Source organism: Cuculus canorus, chromosome 2, assembly GCF_017976375.1.
Source record: "Cuculus canorus isolate bCucCan1 chromosome 2, bCucCan1.pri, whole genome shotgun sequence".
Taxonomy (NCBI): Eukaryota; Metazoa; Chordata; class Aves; order Cuculiformes; family Cuculidae; genus Cuculus; species Cuculus canorus.
In genome coordinates this window covers 126,797,889-126,815,073 of record NC_071402.1, presented here as the reverse complement: position 1 = coordinate 126,815,073, position 17,185 = coordinate 126,797,889, and the positions used below count along the sequence as shown (strand labels likewise).

At 38.2% G+C, this 17,185-nt stretch overlaps 1 protein-coding gene across 3 annotated transcripts in view; it reads left to right on the top strand.

Annotated features, from left to right (window-relative positions):
- Positions 1-17,185, top strand: part of STK31 (serine/threonine kinase 31) — a 52,879-nt gene that overhangs the window by 16,728 nt on the left and 18,966 nt on the right. For 2 of the 3 annotated variants that reach the window (XM_054058667.1, XM_054058666.1), the window contains 12 exons: positions 3,404-3,583; positions 6,085-6,201; positions 7,261-7,380; positions 7,812-7,943; positions 8,970-9,071; positions 10,105-10,185; positions 10,528-10,653; positions 11,324-11,449; positions 11,697-11,783; positions 12,597-12,746; positions 14,548-14,673; positions 16,277-16,345. In XM_054058667.1, coding sequence (XP_053914642.1) covers positions 3,404-3,583; positions 6,085-6,201; positions 7,261-7,380; positions 7,812-7,943; positions 8,970-9,071; positions 10,105-10,185; positions 10,528-10,653; positions 11,324-11,449; positions 11,697-11,783; positions 12,597-12,746; positions 14,548-14,673; positions 16,277-16,345 — 1,416 coding nt within the window. The remainder of the gene's footprint in view (positions 1-3,403; positions 3,584-6,084; positions 6,202-7,260; positions 7,381-7,811; positions 7,944-8,969; positions 9,072-10,104; positions 10,186-10,527; positions 10,654-11,323; positions 11,450-11,696; positions 11,784-12,596; positions 12,747-14,547; positions 14,674-16,276; positions 16,346-17,185) is intronic. The other variant, XM_054058670.1, reaches the window with a different exon arrangement.

Sequence of the window (17,185 nt, the reverse complement as noted above, 5' to 3'; positions counted from 1 at the left end):
GTACTGATTGAGAGAACCTAAAATTAAAATGTCAATGCAGTTACCATGCAAGTTGTGGCAGTGTTTTTTGTGTTTGATAAAGTTACCTAGCCCTTTCTGTTAAGATGGCTGTGTAGTTTGGACTAGTGTAACAAAGCGTAAGCTGTTTAAAGGTTTTTTCTAAGATGAGAATTAAACAGTGCAGAAACACATGTTTATACCAACAGTCCCTCCCAGCCAAACCAACAACAGAAAGTGAGGAAGTAGACATGGAAATGGGCTCTGTAAAGGCAGTAAGATCTTTTGAAGAGAGCTTGGCTGATAGAAGTATTACCGTGTGGGTGTTTCTGCCTTTGCTATTAGAAATAATTTCTTTTCTTCTTGCAACTTCAGAAATATTACTCGCTTTTATTTTGACTATACAAGTGTATGTAGAGAGGGGAAAAAGGTTGGCAATAGTTAGACAGCTTGTTTCTACAAATTCCAGAGATGTATTCATCTGCATGTGTATGTGTTTGGGTTCTTATGAAAAATCACCAAGATTACTGGCTGCACATAAGTTTGTATAAAGTTAGAACAGCATTAGTAAATTGAAGCATTCAAATTTTCATGGGATTATTTACTCAGTTTCTAATGGAATTGAATTTTTCAATGCCATTCAAAAAATGTTTTGATACACTTACTTTTTTGGCTCTAGTCTTATATGCAGATCGATGTCTAATTAGAAAAGATATTGGATGCATGTCATGGCTTTCTGTCACTGAAGGCCCTATGTGGATCCTGCTCATTCAGACAGAGAAAGGTTAAGGTGTGGTGTTGTGTATTTTTTTTCTCTTTTATGGTTGGGATTTTTTTGGTATGTGTTTAAAGATTATGCTGTGCTATTCCACTAGGTGGTAGGCATTAAGCATCTTCTAGGTAATGGTACTGTAGTGAGATTTTAATAGTTCTTTGAAAATATTTGAAGGGGTCCTGAAATGCTGCTGGGTGTGTCAAGTAAATTTTGGGCTTTAGCGTGACTGTGTTGATGGTCCTCTCTTGTATTCAGAGCTAGAGGATCAACATAGTTTTCTCAAGTAAGGAAACAGATCTTTTTTACCAAATATCAGTCAGAATCTTGGGTTGCAGTTTATAGAGCTGAAGAGGTCATTCTCTCCTGTCTGGGAGAAACTAATGCTTTTCCAGTCTCTCTCAGAAGAACAGGAGTATGGGAGTTAATGCCCCTCTCACCAAGGCTGTGTGTTGCAAACCTGCCTTCTGCATCACGTGTTTCGTCTGACTTAGGTTTTATACCTTCCAGTGAGAACTGTGGCTGGATTGAACTACAGGCAAATGCAAAATGCTTCAGCCACAGCTGGGTCCAACTGGCTAGGACTGAAAAAACCAGTTGATGAGCTCCATGCTTTGCAAGTGACAATACTGCGTTGGTCAAGAGGAAGGCCAGGAGTGTGGGCACACACCCGGGCTACTGTAAAGCAGGCTAGGGTAGGATTTAAACAGTTGTCAGCTGTTCTGTGTTTGCTGTCTGTAAGCACGTTTCTTCTGCCCCATGCATGATGTGGAGCAGCTTGTTCTGTGCTCCCTTGAGTTACTACACTTAGAGATAGCAGCTGGGACAAGTACATTTTTAGGCCTCTGAGCCATTTTCATTTGGGCACTTGTTATCTTTCTGGAGGCTGTTTCCATATCCATGTGCTTGTGAAGTCGCTCATGTTTTAGGGAACTGTGTGTACAGTATGAAGAATACTTGGGTGGATTCTTTCCTTGAGGACAGTCTGATGGAATACTCTTCAGGTGTAACTAGTGCTGCTGGTTTTGTGAACAGGATGTGATATTGGATATCTAACTGTTACCAAGAACTTTTCTCAGTTCTATTACCCGCTTTTGGCAGCTGTTAAAAGGGCTGGCTTTTCTTCTTCCTCATTCAGACTATTGATTTTAACCTGGCTTCCTCTGTGCCATGCCATACGTGTATCCTGGTGTATTAAAATCCAGCTGTTCAAAAAAGAATGTGAGAAAAATATGTTGTGCATGAGTGGTTTAAATAGCCTTCATAAATTTAGCACGAACATTTTTGTCTTTGCTTATGGACAAGCACATCTGCACAAAGCTCACCTAGCTCAGCTGGAAATTGCTGCTTTAAACACTCTGTTGTACTAAATGAATGCTGTTTTTGTGCTAACTATTTTTATGAAGTTAGTTCCAGAGTTTTATGAACAACTGTTTGTTGGTGTGGTTTTCTGTTTTTAGTTTGGTTTTTTGGGAGGGTTTTGTGTTTGATGATGGTGGTTTGGTTTTGTTTTGGGTTTTTTTGTGGTTACTGTATGTAGTTAGCTGTTACGTGAGGAAGTTCTTGTGCTTTTGGCCCCAGTGTGAATTGCTGTGCTGCATCTGTAAAGCAGGGGCCTGGTTGTGGTGTTGTCATGTATAGTTCTGCAAAACTGATCAAGCTCACTTCCTTACCTCCACAGCACACACAGGAGAGTTCCTTGTGGCCAAGTTCTGGCCTGTGATGGCAGTGTCAGACTCTCTTTCTTTCTTTGAGTTAGATTTGGTTGTTTGTATGACCTCTGTCTTTGAAGGATCTGAAAGGCTCCTGACAAACCATTTCTTTAAGTTCTGTCATATTGCGTTTTCCATAGCCTGACGGGGTGCAAAGATGAAACCTCTCTCAGAAGGCAGAGAGAGAGAGGTGTGTCAGTGTTTTTCTCCATCTACGTGTCCTGTGTTGTTTGGAGGTGGGAGGTGGACCCTGTGCTTCCTATACTTGCAGAATACTTGGCTTTTAGATGGAAATAGAAGTTTCCAGACTATAAAACTGGTTTCAGAGGGCTTTCAGGGGTCAGACACATAGGTAATTACTGTTCCATCTAGGAAGTGGTGTGATGACAGAGGTGCATCAGAAGATATTTGACTGGTGACTTGTGAGGGGAGGGATCAGTCCAGAAGCATTCCTTGGGTGTCTGGCTTCTCACCTTGCTTCTTAGTACAAGTTCACTTTTTTTTCTGAGTTTGTGCAGTTGTGTGAGGAACATTATAAGTCGAAACCCATTTTGCTCTTCATGATCTTTAAGTCCAATCCATAGCGAAGAAGAAAGTAGAATATAAATGACTTCTTAGGAGCTGTTAAGTTTTTTGTGGTGTCCGTGTTTGGAAGGGGTAAGTCAGGCTCTATGATCTCCGTGTGAGATCCTTTTCTGTATTGCATTTTCTGGTAGACATAATGCCACTACATCTGAGAGGAAAGTGGGATATAAGATACACTTCACTGGATATAGAAAGAGGCCTTTATAGTAGACATGATTTTATGACAGCAGGTAATGCTAACTTTTTCTGTGTTAAATGTCTTGATTTTTGTACAAGTGAGTATACTGTCTTAAAATTCTTCTGGTACCTGTTTTGGTTTCATTCATTTGATGCACAGGAACTGTCTGCTTCTCTGGAAATGGTGTACAGTCAAGATTCTGAAGCAGATGACTCTGAGGAGGTATTTCAACAGTTCTTTCAGGGGAAGAGTATTAAAATGAAGAAATCAAATTGCATCAGAAATCGTACAGATACAGCTCTGCAAATTCTTGCTGACTGGTTCAGTGGCGTTGTAAAGGTAAGGTGAACAGGAAAGTTGATGAGAAAGATGAAGTATGACACTGTCTAACTGAGCTTGCGAGGAGTTGGCATTAGTATGGACAACCATCTGTAAGAGGGAGATTGTGCATATGAGCACTGGCACTAAATGACATTGCCTCAACACAGAGGGGAAAGTAACGTGTTGAGGAGTGGAGTGTTAATTTACCTTTATTCCTAGTGTGTCTTTGCGGTGAGCCATTTTATGCTTTCTTATGAAAGGACGTCTGTTACATAAAGATCAGTAGCTTTATGCAAGTTTAACTTCTGTATAAGCGTGCTCTATCTGTTCATTGTGTGACTGAAAAGCTTTACTTAGTTCTTTCAAGTGGCCTTTGACTAGAAAGACTTCAGATTTTAAGAGGTTCTGGTTCAAAAAGGCTGCTGAAAGACGTCTTGAGAGACCACGGCAAAGAAGCAGCCAGTCTGACTTGACATGATCTAGGTACAGGTTGCAGACAAATACATAATGGAATTGTTTTCCTCATTGAAATGCTGATCAGGAAGAATTTATGCAAAGGAATTTTCCACTTGTATTTGCATGTCCTGCAGTATTTTGCGGAATACCATTCCAATGCCGAGTCTTGAGTTGCAGGAGGTTTGGAGCATTGAAATTGTGTGTTATTTGTCTTAAAAGGAGATGGTGGAAATGAGTTACCATTGAGTTCTGCTTGTAAAGAAAGTGCAAAGTAGGGAGGTAATACTGGGGCTTTCCTGTCTCTGTGTTTAGTACCTATGCTCTTGCTCAGTTTAGGACTCTTAATCTTCCTGGGAAGACTGTAAGCTGTTTTCCTTCCATTCCCACAGGGCCAGTCTCCTTGATCTTCTTGTTGCATTTGTGTGTAAATGTTCTCAGTTTGTGTCAGCATGACCTTCCTGCCCAGGTGAATCGTACATAATCCACAAGAGTTATACTTTTTTATAGTGAAGACGTTTTCTGCCCTATTTCTTGCATTTCTTTGTACCCAGAACATTTACTATGGCCTGATTCTGTTAGGAATAACAGCATTCCTTGACCTGACAATAAATGCTGTTCAGCAGCAGTGTGGACTCGGTGCATGTCATGTGCGATATAATGTTAATGAATATAATTACTTCCAGATGTTTATAATCATCTCATTTATTGGAGAGGGCAAACAAGCCTGCAGGTGGGTTTCTATGATTGATTGCTGGGTGCAATTCAGAGTGTGATTCTGCATGTATGAAAATTGTTGGTATTTGTTACTGTAGTGGTGAACTCTGATTTACCTGTTTTGAATCTGAACTACCCTGCAAACAGTTCAGAGACACAGGAAATATACAGACTTCTGGAATGGGTTGGTAAACCAACCAATCTTCATTTATCTTCATCTTTTCAGTTTTTCATATGCAGTTATTCTCTTGGAATTTAACTTCTAGCTCCTTTTTAAAAGAAGTGTGAGCAATCATGTAGAGCAAGTGCTTCATTGAGTCTTTCCCCTCTCATTATTTTAAATAGGTAACTCTTTTTCCTCTCTTTCTGAATCTAAATTAATCTCGTGTAGCATCGATCGGAATCTATGACAGGAAATGGGTCAATGACAGACAAGGAAATGTTGAGAGGCTGGATGGCTCCTTTCCAGTATGCAGCTCCAGGCTTTGGGGAGCAACGTACTGTTTGAACTTACAGTGTTAAATTTGTTATCCTTGGTTCCCTTAAGGTTGAGGCCATAAAATATTTTCACAATCTTTAGGGGAATATGCATGCTTGATAGGTAAATGATTGAGGTGGAGTTTGCCGATTTCTGTTGTGACTGTGTGTGTAGCATGTTAAATAAAGCACCATATTTTCTTTTTAGCTTTGGTTTCCAGTGTAACATGTCTTCTTCTGCAGGTATGAGTAACAAAACTTTGCTGAAAACAAAATTCATTGTAACTATAAGTTGATCTTGCTGATTTTTCTCTGGCACCTTCTGTATCTTATGTCTTGAGGCTCAGTTATTTCTAATTTCTGTGAGAACACTGCAGTTTCCTGGTAAAATCTTTAACCTTATTTCACACTTGATAAACTGTGAAATAGATCCCAGGATGTGTCTTTATCTCAGGTGCTACCACACAGGAATGGAAAGCCCAGTCGGTAGTGAAACTGGCATATTGAGCATCCTGTGGGTCGTTGTGTGGGCAGCACACATTGATTTTTGACACGAAACTCAGTAGGAGAAAGATTTGGATTCTTCTACTATTTCATTATTGATAAAAAAATCAAAATGTGATTAAGAAAATAAAACTTGGATTAAGGCAAAAATCAACTTTTTTCTTGGCTGGTGAATCTTAACACTGTTAGTTCTGGAAGTCTTTATATCACTCAAATGTGAGGCAGTTAAAGGTGAGATCTCACACAAATTCTGATTAGATTTCTGTTAGTGCTATAACTCTTCCTATTTCTTGCTTGGTTTTGCTGCCTTCATGCTAACTGCTTGCTTTACTTTCCAAGGCTGATTGATTTTGTTTTCCCCTTTGAAGTGTTTTGACCTGATGTCAGAAGCATCTTTAGATTTAGAGGAAGTGGTTGGCAATATAGATGAAATTCTTGAAAAGGCCAAGTTGGCTATTTGTGAAGAACTGGATGCTGTCTTAAGTGTAAGTTCTAATCATGCCTACTGTGTCAACAACTTCTGTATATTTTGTACATCTTTGATTTCAAGAAGTTTAAAGCTTTTCTTAATGTATCAGATGAGTAGTTTATTTGCTACAAGGCAACATGTTTTTTTTGGGGAAATGTGTTAAAAGTCACTCGGATTACTCCCCAGAGAGAAGAGAATGTGCTTTCCAGGCAACAGGTGGAGGACAGCTTTGGGTTGCAGGAAATTAGCTGTATATATAACTGACTTAACTAAGAAATACTGGGAAAACTGTTTCTTCCCTGTTGATGTGCAGAGAAGCTTTTTTTTTTTTTTTTTTGAGCTATACTGAATTTTGCTACTTGTGTTGAAATACAGGTGACGAAAATTAAGTTAATGTTTAAAATAATGGGATTGCCTGTCTGGATGAATGTGTATGGATAAATTGACTTTTCCCAGTCTTAAGAAAAGCTTTTAATCACTTTCCTTTTGCATGGGACAAGTATTCTTGCCTTGTAATCTTTTTCTGTGCTTTTGTTAACCTTTTCCCCAGATATTTATCTTTTCTAATAGGCATTTCCTCTGTTCTTTTGCTAACTCTTTGAGGTACTTGCATTGTCTCTGCAATGAGAGTCTCTACTGTGTCATAGAATAGTCGCATCAGCCAAAGTTGAACCTGTCCTCCAATGCAGCATCATGCTAACAACAAATCAGTAGTTTAGCCTGCTTGTGACTGCTCTCTGTGGTAGAATCAAGGACGCTGGTAGAAATGCTGGCATGCTTTAATGCTTCCTATCTGTTTAACCACGCTGTCCTTAAATAAATTATTTTATAACGTGTGGAATATGAAATTGAACTTCTGCATAGAGGTGCCAGTCAGTTTTATTCTATTGCAACTATTGGATGAACTCTTAGATTTCCCTTTTAGAGTCTCCTTGAGAAGGGAGAGAGAAATCTGATAAATCATTTTTTCCATTAAGAATGGAATTTCTCAGTTAAAGTTTTACTTCTTAAGCACTGGTGAGTGTAAATGAGGAGTGACTCTGTCTTCAATCTCCCTCTGTGTAATTCAACTCAGGAGCCTGATGAAGCAGTGAAGGGAATAATTATGAGTGCTTACAATAAAGTTATACGTAACGTTCATCAGGAGCAAAATATGATCGCTGTCATACAGAACAGATACTTGGCCAGTGTTGAGGTGAGTTTATGCCTTATTTATTCTTTTCACAGTGATCTATAGTAGTAACCTTATATGACATAATTTCTTTTTGAAAGATGTCCTTTTATCTTTTTATAAGGAAATTTTAGGAGTATGATTAGTGACGGGAGGTTGGTTGGGTTAAAGCTTGTGAATTGCAGCTGTGCATTACCTCAGCCAATGCTTCATTTCAGTTTAATACATTCATTAGTAGAATGTTGGTTTTCCACAAGGTTGTTAATGTAATTAAAATGAAACACCAATAAAAAACATCATCTGTGGGGAAAGACCCTGAAAAGCTAGTTCAGATAGTCTTCAGGCAGTTTCTCTAATACCTTGGACTAAAGCATGTTAAAATAGAATGTTTGACTGCTTTCTGATTTTTTTTCTTTTTTTTTTTTTGTTGTTTTTGTTTTTGCTTTTTCTTCTAGTTCAAAAAAGAGGCTGAGGAATGGATGAATAGAAGACCTGATATTAGCAACTTATTAACAATTAAGAAAACTGTGAGAAGCTTAAAGGGCCAGTTAAGGTGGAAGCTGGTTGCAAAGAACAACTTAGAGGAGGTAGGAAAACATTACAGTGTTGGTGTTTTTGTCTGTTTTTTTTTTTTTTTAAATTGTTTTAGAAACATTAATGTTGTATATTCCAAGTAAGTGGTAATTGTATAGAAGAGTTTGTGTTTTCTGACCTGAATTTTGCCTCTAGCCGTGGAAGTTTTACAGGCTCCTGAGACCAAGCCTGAATGGCTTAGAAAGAGGAGGTTGATACATAGAAATTTTTCTATTTCAGTTCCCCAGCCAGGAGACTGTGGTTTTAACTAAGTCCTTCTGGTGACAGTCGTTGTTCACAGCGTGAGCAGTTTTGTCCAGCTCTTTTTACTGTGCTGATTATGTGATTACTTAAATTTTTTACTTTGTTAGTAACACGTGTGCTTCCCCTCTGGTGACAGAAGTTAGCGTCTGTTTTAGTTTTCAGGGTTACCCGCTACCCTTGAGAGAAGTCCACAGAATATAAATACTACCCCAGCTTCAGTCCTGCTTGTTTGATTGCACGTTAATTATCCTGTTGATGCTTAAAGAAAAAAAGAACCTGCATGTGTCTCTGTAAGCATTGTAAAGGGGCAGTAGGCTTCCAAGAGGGATTTAAAATGAGACACGCTAATGTAGTACATTGGGAAAACGATTCTTGAATAATGAGATAACATGAGGAAAATGCCTGCTTAGAAGAGAAAAAGTTGAATGAGTTATGGAACTTGGAGTTGCTCATGGATGAATGATCTTGCTCTTGTGATTATATGTGATCAGCTAATTAAAAGAAGAAATTTTTGACTTAGACAAGTAGGCAAAGGGCTAGAACGTTTGGTCTGTCACATAAATAAAGTTGTTGCCGTTATTTTGCTGTCATCAGATTCAAAGAAATTCTCTTGGGTTTCTGGGAAGGGGACTGAGTAAAATATGCATTTGAGAATACATTCAACTCCAGAACTGTGATATGGAAACTGTTTTTTAATCCTGATATGGTAGGTTACCGTTGTTTGGTATAATAGCAGAATGAGAATTATGCACTAACTTTTGTTACTCCTAATGCAGTCTGATGATTACAGTGAGTTTGAAATGACAGGAATAAAAGAAGAAATAGCTGATCTAAGAAATAGAATTCTTCAGGAAGTATCCAAAGAACAAGAAGAATATGTAAGTATTAAGCTACTTGGGCAACAAAACCAAACCTGTATGAGACACATCTGCGTTCCAGTTGCTTTAATGTATACTCTGGGTAAAATAAAAAGGGCAATTTTTATAGTATTGGGTGTTAAGATGGCCCTATTTTGGTGAAACCTATGGAAGGAGGCATGGGGGCTCATCAGTTTTATCTGTCTTTGAACATAGTTGCTTCAGACCTTCCTCCCTCCCCATTCTCCCCTCACTAAGTAGAGGTAAGAAAAAAATGTGAGGTGTAGTTCTCTGCCCAGAAGAGCTGGAGGTGAAAGTGTAAGTTCAGTTGCTGAACAAAGCCTATTTCTTCCAAGAAAGGGAACTGTTTACTTGTGGCTAAGGATATAACTGGCTTTTATTCTGAAGTGAAGGAGATCACTGGTTCTCTAAGTCTTGTATATGGAGGGAAGAATTGGACATTCCCGCCTTGTGAGCAAGTAAAAGGGCACTAGGATTTGTGGTGGTCGATATACCTACCTCGTCAGACATAGCATTTGTGTGCAGTATTACACACACAAGTTGTGTGCAAGATTGCACAGCGTTACGGTTGTGCGGGGTCTGGAGATGCATGAGACACTGGCCTGATCTGTGTTACTGTTTGATTTTTGTCTTCTTGCCCTTACCTATAGTGAAATAGTTTTCCTTTATTTAGGCCTACTAAAGCCTTTTGTAGGAAAGATGAAATGTTTTCTGTGATAGTGCGTGACCTGTTTGGGGGCCTCAAGGTTACCCAACATCAGAGCTTTTGGAAATCTGTCCATATTGAACTGCTGCATTCATGTTGTGTGGAGTTATTTATTTATTTATTTATCTATCTATCTATCTATCTATCTATTTATTTAAAAAAAAAACCCAAATGGCAGTGTTGATTTTGAATGATGTTGTTGAAGGAGGTATGGTCTTGGTCAATGTATATTTGAATGTCCTGGGTATACATTGCAAATGTCAGTATATGTTTATATATGTCAGAAACCAGTGATCTGAAGCTGTGGGTCTTGTTTCCTTCTTTTAGGAGAAGCTTACTTATTTGGTACAGAAATGGTTCCCTGAGTTGCCACTTCTTTATCCAGAAGCAGGACTTTTAAGCTATCTGGTAAGCAGAGATTGTGTCTGAATGCACCATCCATTATTCTTGCACGCACTATCAAAGCTCCGCACTATCAAAGCTCCGCAGCGTCAGTCCACAAACATAGTTTGTTGTTGTCTTCCTCCTTATCCTCCACTTCTGGGGGATGTCAAAGGAATGCATTTCATTAGCTGCCTCATCATGGCCAGCCTTTTGGTAATACGTGCTGTAACTTCTTAACATGCCCCAACTGGTTTTATGCTTTGCTAAGTTGATTGAGGAAGAGGAGAGGTAGTCAAAACCTCTGAATTTTACCAGCTTTAGATGCTGTGCCCTTACTGTGGATATCTGTGTGTGCATGTGCTTCAGAACTCTGGTGGACTTCTGACACACAGCCTGGAGCGAGGCCTTTTGGATACTGAACCCATGAAGGAGCTGAGCACAAAACGACCTTTAGTGTGTTCAGAAATTCAGGGCAAGAAGGTTCTTCTAAAGGTAAGGCTGTCACTGGCTGCACTTAACTTTGAAGGTGAAGCCTTGGCTTATTAACATGCTGATTCTGAGTGAGCTCCGCTGTTCCCTTCATAACTCTGTGTTTAACAGTCCTTTCCAGATGGTACATTTTTTTTGTCATGGCCTGTAGAACATGAAGCATTGTTTTCCTTCTGGATTGCTTCCATGTTGCTTACTGGTTTTTTTCTTCCCTCTGCTGTCTTTGATTTCTAGTGTCTGGTGGACCTTTTTTCCTGTTCATTACTTCTGTCTCTTTTTGCATATTCTAGTTTTTCTTCCTAGTAATTTCACTGAGACGTTTTGGGAACTGCTGCCTTTTCCTTGCTCTGTGTCTCTACCAATCTGCTAGCAATTGGAAAAATAGGGGATTTAGTATTATGAGAGATGTAGCTGTAAATGTTCTTGCTTTTCACTTGTACTGTTTCTCTCTCACTTTAAAGATCCAGTCCTTGTTTTGTTGGGACAGACTTTCTAAGAGGTAATAAGAAAATAAGGGAACGTTCTGTGACAGTTGGAATTAAGTTTTGTGTTAAGTAGAAGAGGAAGTAATTTGATGGTATCTAACAACATGCATTTCTTTAATTAAAAAAAAGTTTAATGCAATGTTAGAGGCATTAGGAGTACTAATGTGGGCATTTGTTTTGTTTTTAAGGGATACTTTGTAGATGTAAGCTCAGAAGCGAAAGTAATAGAAAGAGTTGCCCAGTATCGTAGAGCTTGGAATCGGCAGAAGGAGAAATCTGGATTATTACAACTGTTGTTCCTTCTTTTCTGCAAGGCAAGATTCAAATTGATGATCTTGATTTCTTGTTTAAGCTGAAAGACTTGTAATTGGGCCTTAAAGCTTTAACATATTTTAAGCTGGAGTATTGAATCAGGAAGATACTCCCTTTCCAAGTTTAGATTGACTGTCTACTTAGTAAACATAATTAGTTGATTTATCACACTTATACTGCATGTTTAACTTCTCCATATCCTTGACATTTGAAACAATCTTTTTTTTTTTTTTTCTGTTGTTGTTGAAGTCTGATCCTTTGCTGTATTTAATGGTCCCATACTACCCTGGAGCAAGTCTGGGAGATTTACAGGCTAATGCACCTTTAACTTTAGAAGTAAGTATAACTACTTAGACATCAGCTTTTCGTTTTGTACGTTTTTGAACTGAACTCGTATTGTTTTTCTATGTCTTAGTGTTTCCCCGGTGTACTTCTTTTGGGGACTAACAGTGACTGTACAAAGTTGCACAGGATAGTTTGACTGGCATTCGTAGCATCTGGTTAGACAGTAGTTTATAACTTTGTAAAAGACATTTTGCTTGGATATCCTTTTATTCTTTTATTGATAGTAATGCCTCAACTGTATTACTAGTACATTTTAAAAGTACTGGACTTGAACATATTAGATGTTCAGGGGCAGGCACTTCTTTATTGAAGTTTTAGAGGACTCTTGTGTGTGCTTTTTTCTTGTGTGTGCTTTCTCTTCCCTTACTTTATCCTCCTCCCCACACAGTGTATAGGCAGGTTGAATAATCATTGCTTCGTGTAGAAGTAGTAGCTGGAAGCCAATACAGTCTTTTTTTTCTAGTTTTGCTTGACTAGAAGACTGTTTGCTGACTTGGACCTACTTGTAAAGGTCCAAATTGCCTGCTTTTTTTGTGGTTCTTTTTTTTTCCTTTCCCCACTGTATTTTTTCATGTTAGTGATTTCTTACTCAGTGATTGCATTTTTTTTCTTTCCCTGCCTGGCTGTGTAAGTCGTAATAATCTTACTAGGAATTAATCCATGCTTATAAAATGGATTGGCATGAGCTTTGGATGTGTACCAACCTTAAAAAAGGTTTTAGTTTTGGATAGAAGCTTACTTGATACTGTGCTTTGTTTTTTTCCATATCTATCTTCATAATAAACACACAAATTAAATCATTAGGAGGCATTAAAAGTGATGAAAGGAGTGGCCCAAGGTCTACAAACGTTGCATGGAGCTGATATGGTACATGGATCTCTGCATGGCAATAATGTTTTTGCTGTGAATCGAAAACAAGGAATTGTTGGAGACTTTGATTTCACAAAATCAGAGGTAAAAAAAAATCTTTTGGTAGTCAGAATTATGTATCAAACAGACAACTGGTTTTGCAATTTAAACATGGTTTGTTTTTTTTTTTCTTAAATGTTATGCTTAGCAGTGAGACTGCCATTTCATGTGCTAGATAGGGTAGGACAGTTTGAGTCTTGTTGAAATTTTTGTAAACACCATCTAATCTTGAAGGAGAAAAAAAGAATTGCTGAGCATGGATTGTAGTTAACCAAAAGACTTGAACAGGAAAGAGAAGTTGTAGTACTTGTTTGTTGGCTGTCTTGTGTATTTAATGGTGATCGGCATCATCAGAGGTGAGAGTAAGAACTCAGGTTTGAAGAAGGGCTAGTCAAGCTCATAGGAAGTCTTTGCTTTTCCATTTGGTAGACGATGGGCTTCTAGTTAGTGTTTAAATCTCTCATGTTAAATTAACAGCGTTTTACATGTTGCCCTGCATTTATATGTACTTCTGATTTAGTCCTCAGGGTCTGTAGTACAGGATTTCATAGCTGTTCTTGGGTTAAATATAATATTCATTAAGAATACAAGCTGTTTTACTGTTCATTGTGTTTACATGGCTATGTCTCTTCTGTAGTATCTCTCGATATCTCTTCTGTAGTCAGTTTTTGACTTTGTAAACTCAGGTTGTTTGAGCCAAAACATTTTTGTGCTAGAGGTCTGCTCATGCTTATTTATTTTTTTAAAATAGTGATCGAATGTTATATTAATATAAAATATTAAACATAATATAAATAAAAGTAAGTTTCATTGAGAACCCTCATTTCTGCTTTGGAAATGCATTACCTGTTAGTGTCATGAAGAGTGTCGGATGCTTGGACAGCCAGGTGTGCTTCCCTTGAAATAAATCTCAATTTGCTACATGCTAAAGAGAGATGCTTCAAAAATTTCTGACAGCTGAATTTTCTGAAAGATTATAGTACAGATGGCATCATTGTAAAAATTGCAAGAGCTGAGGAAGACTGTCCTTCCCTTTGTTCCTCCCTGCCGGTACGGGCTGTGCGGAAACGAGCAGCTCCATGTGTGATAGAGCAGGAAAGTTCCACTCCTTGGTTTGCAGCCTGGATCCAGTTTATGCCTTCTCTGTAGGGGTGTCAGTAGTGTTCAGTGCTTGTACTTTCTGCATGATTGCACATGCGTGAGTGGAGGTGGTAACCGATGGGTTACTGAGTAGTCTTGGCAATCTCGAGACCAGTCTCCTCCAGCCTGGCTGTAACAGCCTGGCTATAACTGGTGCTTACTGCTGTCATGGAAGGGGATAGAAACTTAAGGTATAGCTTTTATTTTAACAGCAGACAGTTCTAAAATATACTGGAAAGCAGGAGGGAGGAAGCAGCTAGTTTCGGGTAAAGATCAGAAAGGCAGAGAAGAAGAAAATGGTAAAGCTGGCAGAACTGTTCTTTAGAACTAAAATTCTCCAAAATAGTGACAAATGTCTTTTAACATTTGTGATTTTTTTAAATTTTCTAATTTGAGAAGTGTTGAAATTTTTATTCTTTACCACCTTATGAGCTTCAACAGTTCTACTATGGTGTAAAATCTGTCATTCCTATTCTTCTGTTACAGTTACAGATGATAGATGTGTGACATTATCTGTTTTTTTTTTTCCTTTACACACCACTTTTTTTTTTTTTGATCAGTCAAGGAGGATTTTACATTTCCGTCTGGGTCAGCACAGAACTTTATGGTAAAGTTGCCTGACACATTGAAGGGGAAAGGGAGATAAATTTACTTCAATATGCTGTTGCCCTTGCTTGAAATTATGGGGACCTTTTTTTCCCCATAGGAAGAACGTGCTGCTGCAAACACTATGGTTGTCAGCACCCTGAGCTTAGTTTCTCCTGAATTGAAGATGGGACAGCCAGCTTCTCCGGCCTCTGACATGTATGCTTATGGCTGCCTTCTCTTCTGGGTATGTTATGTGGGAGACTTTCTAGTAATATTACAGAACTTTAGCAGGCCTATAAAGAGTCATAAATGTTATCTCCAGCTTCTCCTTTGAGCTGTTTTGGTGAAATAAGTGTTCATATTTTCAACCGAGTGGCAAGTGTGGAATGAATGGGAGTTAACAGTTATGAGCATTTTTCTGTGAAACATACAGTGTAATTTGTATAGTAATATGAACAAAAATCTTGCTTTTGTTCCTTGCGCTGTGAATTGTCAGTTCTTACTTCATTTTCTTTTCTTCTTTTTTTTTTTTTGTGACCTTGCCTCTGAGGAATTCCCAAATCAAAAGAGAGGGAAGATAAAGGCAAGAACGGGACTGTCGTGCTTTGTTGCTGGCAACAGTGCTTATCTAAGTGTTTTGTTTCTTAATGTGTATTATGCCAGGGAGGAGAAAGCAATCTACTTTCCTGTGTTAGGGTGTATGTTGCATAGCATCTCCTTCATCTCCTTTTTGTCTTCTGGCACCGTATTGCTGCCTCCCCAGCTGGAGGTGTCAGTGCCCTGTGTTCTGAATGGGAAAACTTCAAATCCCCCCCCAAGCTACATAGCGATTTTGATGTGCGCTTGATATATTGGAACTGGTTCTATGAGTACCAGTTGGAGCTCCAGGTAGAAGGGGATCTTTCTGGAAACACTGGTGGTTTCATCAGCTGCATGGTGATGGCTTTAGTAATCCTTTCTGTGCCGTTACATATTAAAACTCCTCCCTAACAGATGTAAACTGCAAGTTGATAGGTAGCCACTGTCGGTTACCTGTGTTGAAATGATGAAGCTGGTTCATATAAAAGTCACTGTTCATTATGTTTTATTCCCAGTTTTAGGAAGCAGTTGCTTAAAATTGCTTTTTCTATTGAAACAGATGAACTAAAGTATAGCTTAATATCATAGATATGTACAATTTATTAACATGGTTCAGTTTGGAACACTTTCAGCATCACTATTCGGATCTTTATCAGTTCTAGAAAAAAGTTTTTTTTGCAAGTAGGAAAGAAAAAAGAAAGAAAAAAACAGTAAAAAAGAAATTAAAGTCTAAGAATAGCTGGCTCTGCTTAAAGAGAATATCTGGGATAAGGGAAGATCAGAATTCTTCTGGAACCTCATCCAAGTTTGCTAGCTGAATTTCAGATTAATCCACATGTAACTAATCTTCAGCTTGGACTCAGCGTTGTATTGGTCATTCGATGAAAAATTCTAGCTCAGGTGTTAGTATTATGTTCAACAGCCACCAGTTTCATGATGGGCATCTGAAATTGTGTCCTCCCTCATGAAGCAGCAGTGTCACTTCTAAAATTTAGAGATGGGTTTTCTCTTATATTTTTAGAAGTCTGTTTCTTTTGACCTCTAAAAGTTTCTTCTGGTACTAATTTTGTTCTCCTTGTTTCTCTGTAAGAGGAACTCAAGCCCCTTGCTTGAGTTTTACCTTACTGTGAAATGAAGAAAAAAGCTTTTCCTTTCTATTTCTCCCTAACAATCCATTTTCACTTGAAACCTGTAATCTCTTTGACTGTTGTTGGGTTCTGTTAAACAAACCAGTGTTGAGCAATATGTATATATATTTTCATTTACAGCTTTGCATTCAAAACCAGGAGTTTGGCATAAAAGAAGATGGAACACCTGAGGTGGATGGGGCTGTCATGGTATGTTAATTTTCAGATGAGGAAGATTAGACTGATTTTGTGTAGAGGTGGTAAATCAATATATTTTTCAAAGTAATTTCATTGGAAGTGCTGGATTGAGAAAATGTTCTTAATTGACTATTTCGATTATTCTAAATAGTACACACCAAGAAAAGGATGTTTGAGAAGGTAGAAACCCTGGGAATTTTCTTAATATTTAACTCCGACTTCAGGAAGAGCAACTTCTTCACTGACAGCTATTAATTAAATGATACCAGGTTACAGACTTGGAGAATAAGTCATTGAGATTCAGCTTCAAAGGAGGTTATTTCAATTAGGAACCTGTCTTTTTTGAAGTCATCAAAGTTGACTTTGTTCATTTGTCTTCCTACATAACGATTGCACAGTGCTTGACCATTAATAAAACAGCTAAATTCCATTTTAATCTCTTAAATGCAGTCGTAAGTGTATTGTGACCTTTATTCTTTGTGAGTTTTTGGCTATGTGTGAAACAAACTTTCCTGTGCCTTTCAAGTGCACAGATAGAAGTGGACCCTGCATGGTAACAAATTTGTATTGCTGTCCTCATTGTTTCTACTCTCAACTATTATTCTTTCTCTACTGTTTGCCAGCAACTATTGTCACCTCAAACTATTTCTGTCCCTTTTTTGGAAGCTTGTTCTTACCTAATCTCTCAATGACTCTTAGAATAAGTAGACAACCTGTGTGCCTTCATGTTTCCCAGTTTAGGTCTTCAGCTTTGAATTTGATCCTTCACTAACTTACCTATCTCTTGGATGCTAATCATAAGCAGATAATAGTATGTCCTTCTCTCTGTGTGCGTTGGTTACTTGAGTACTT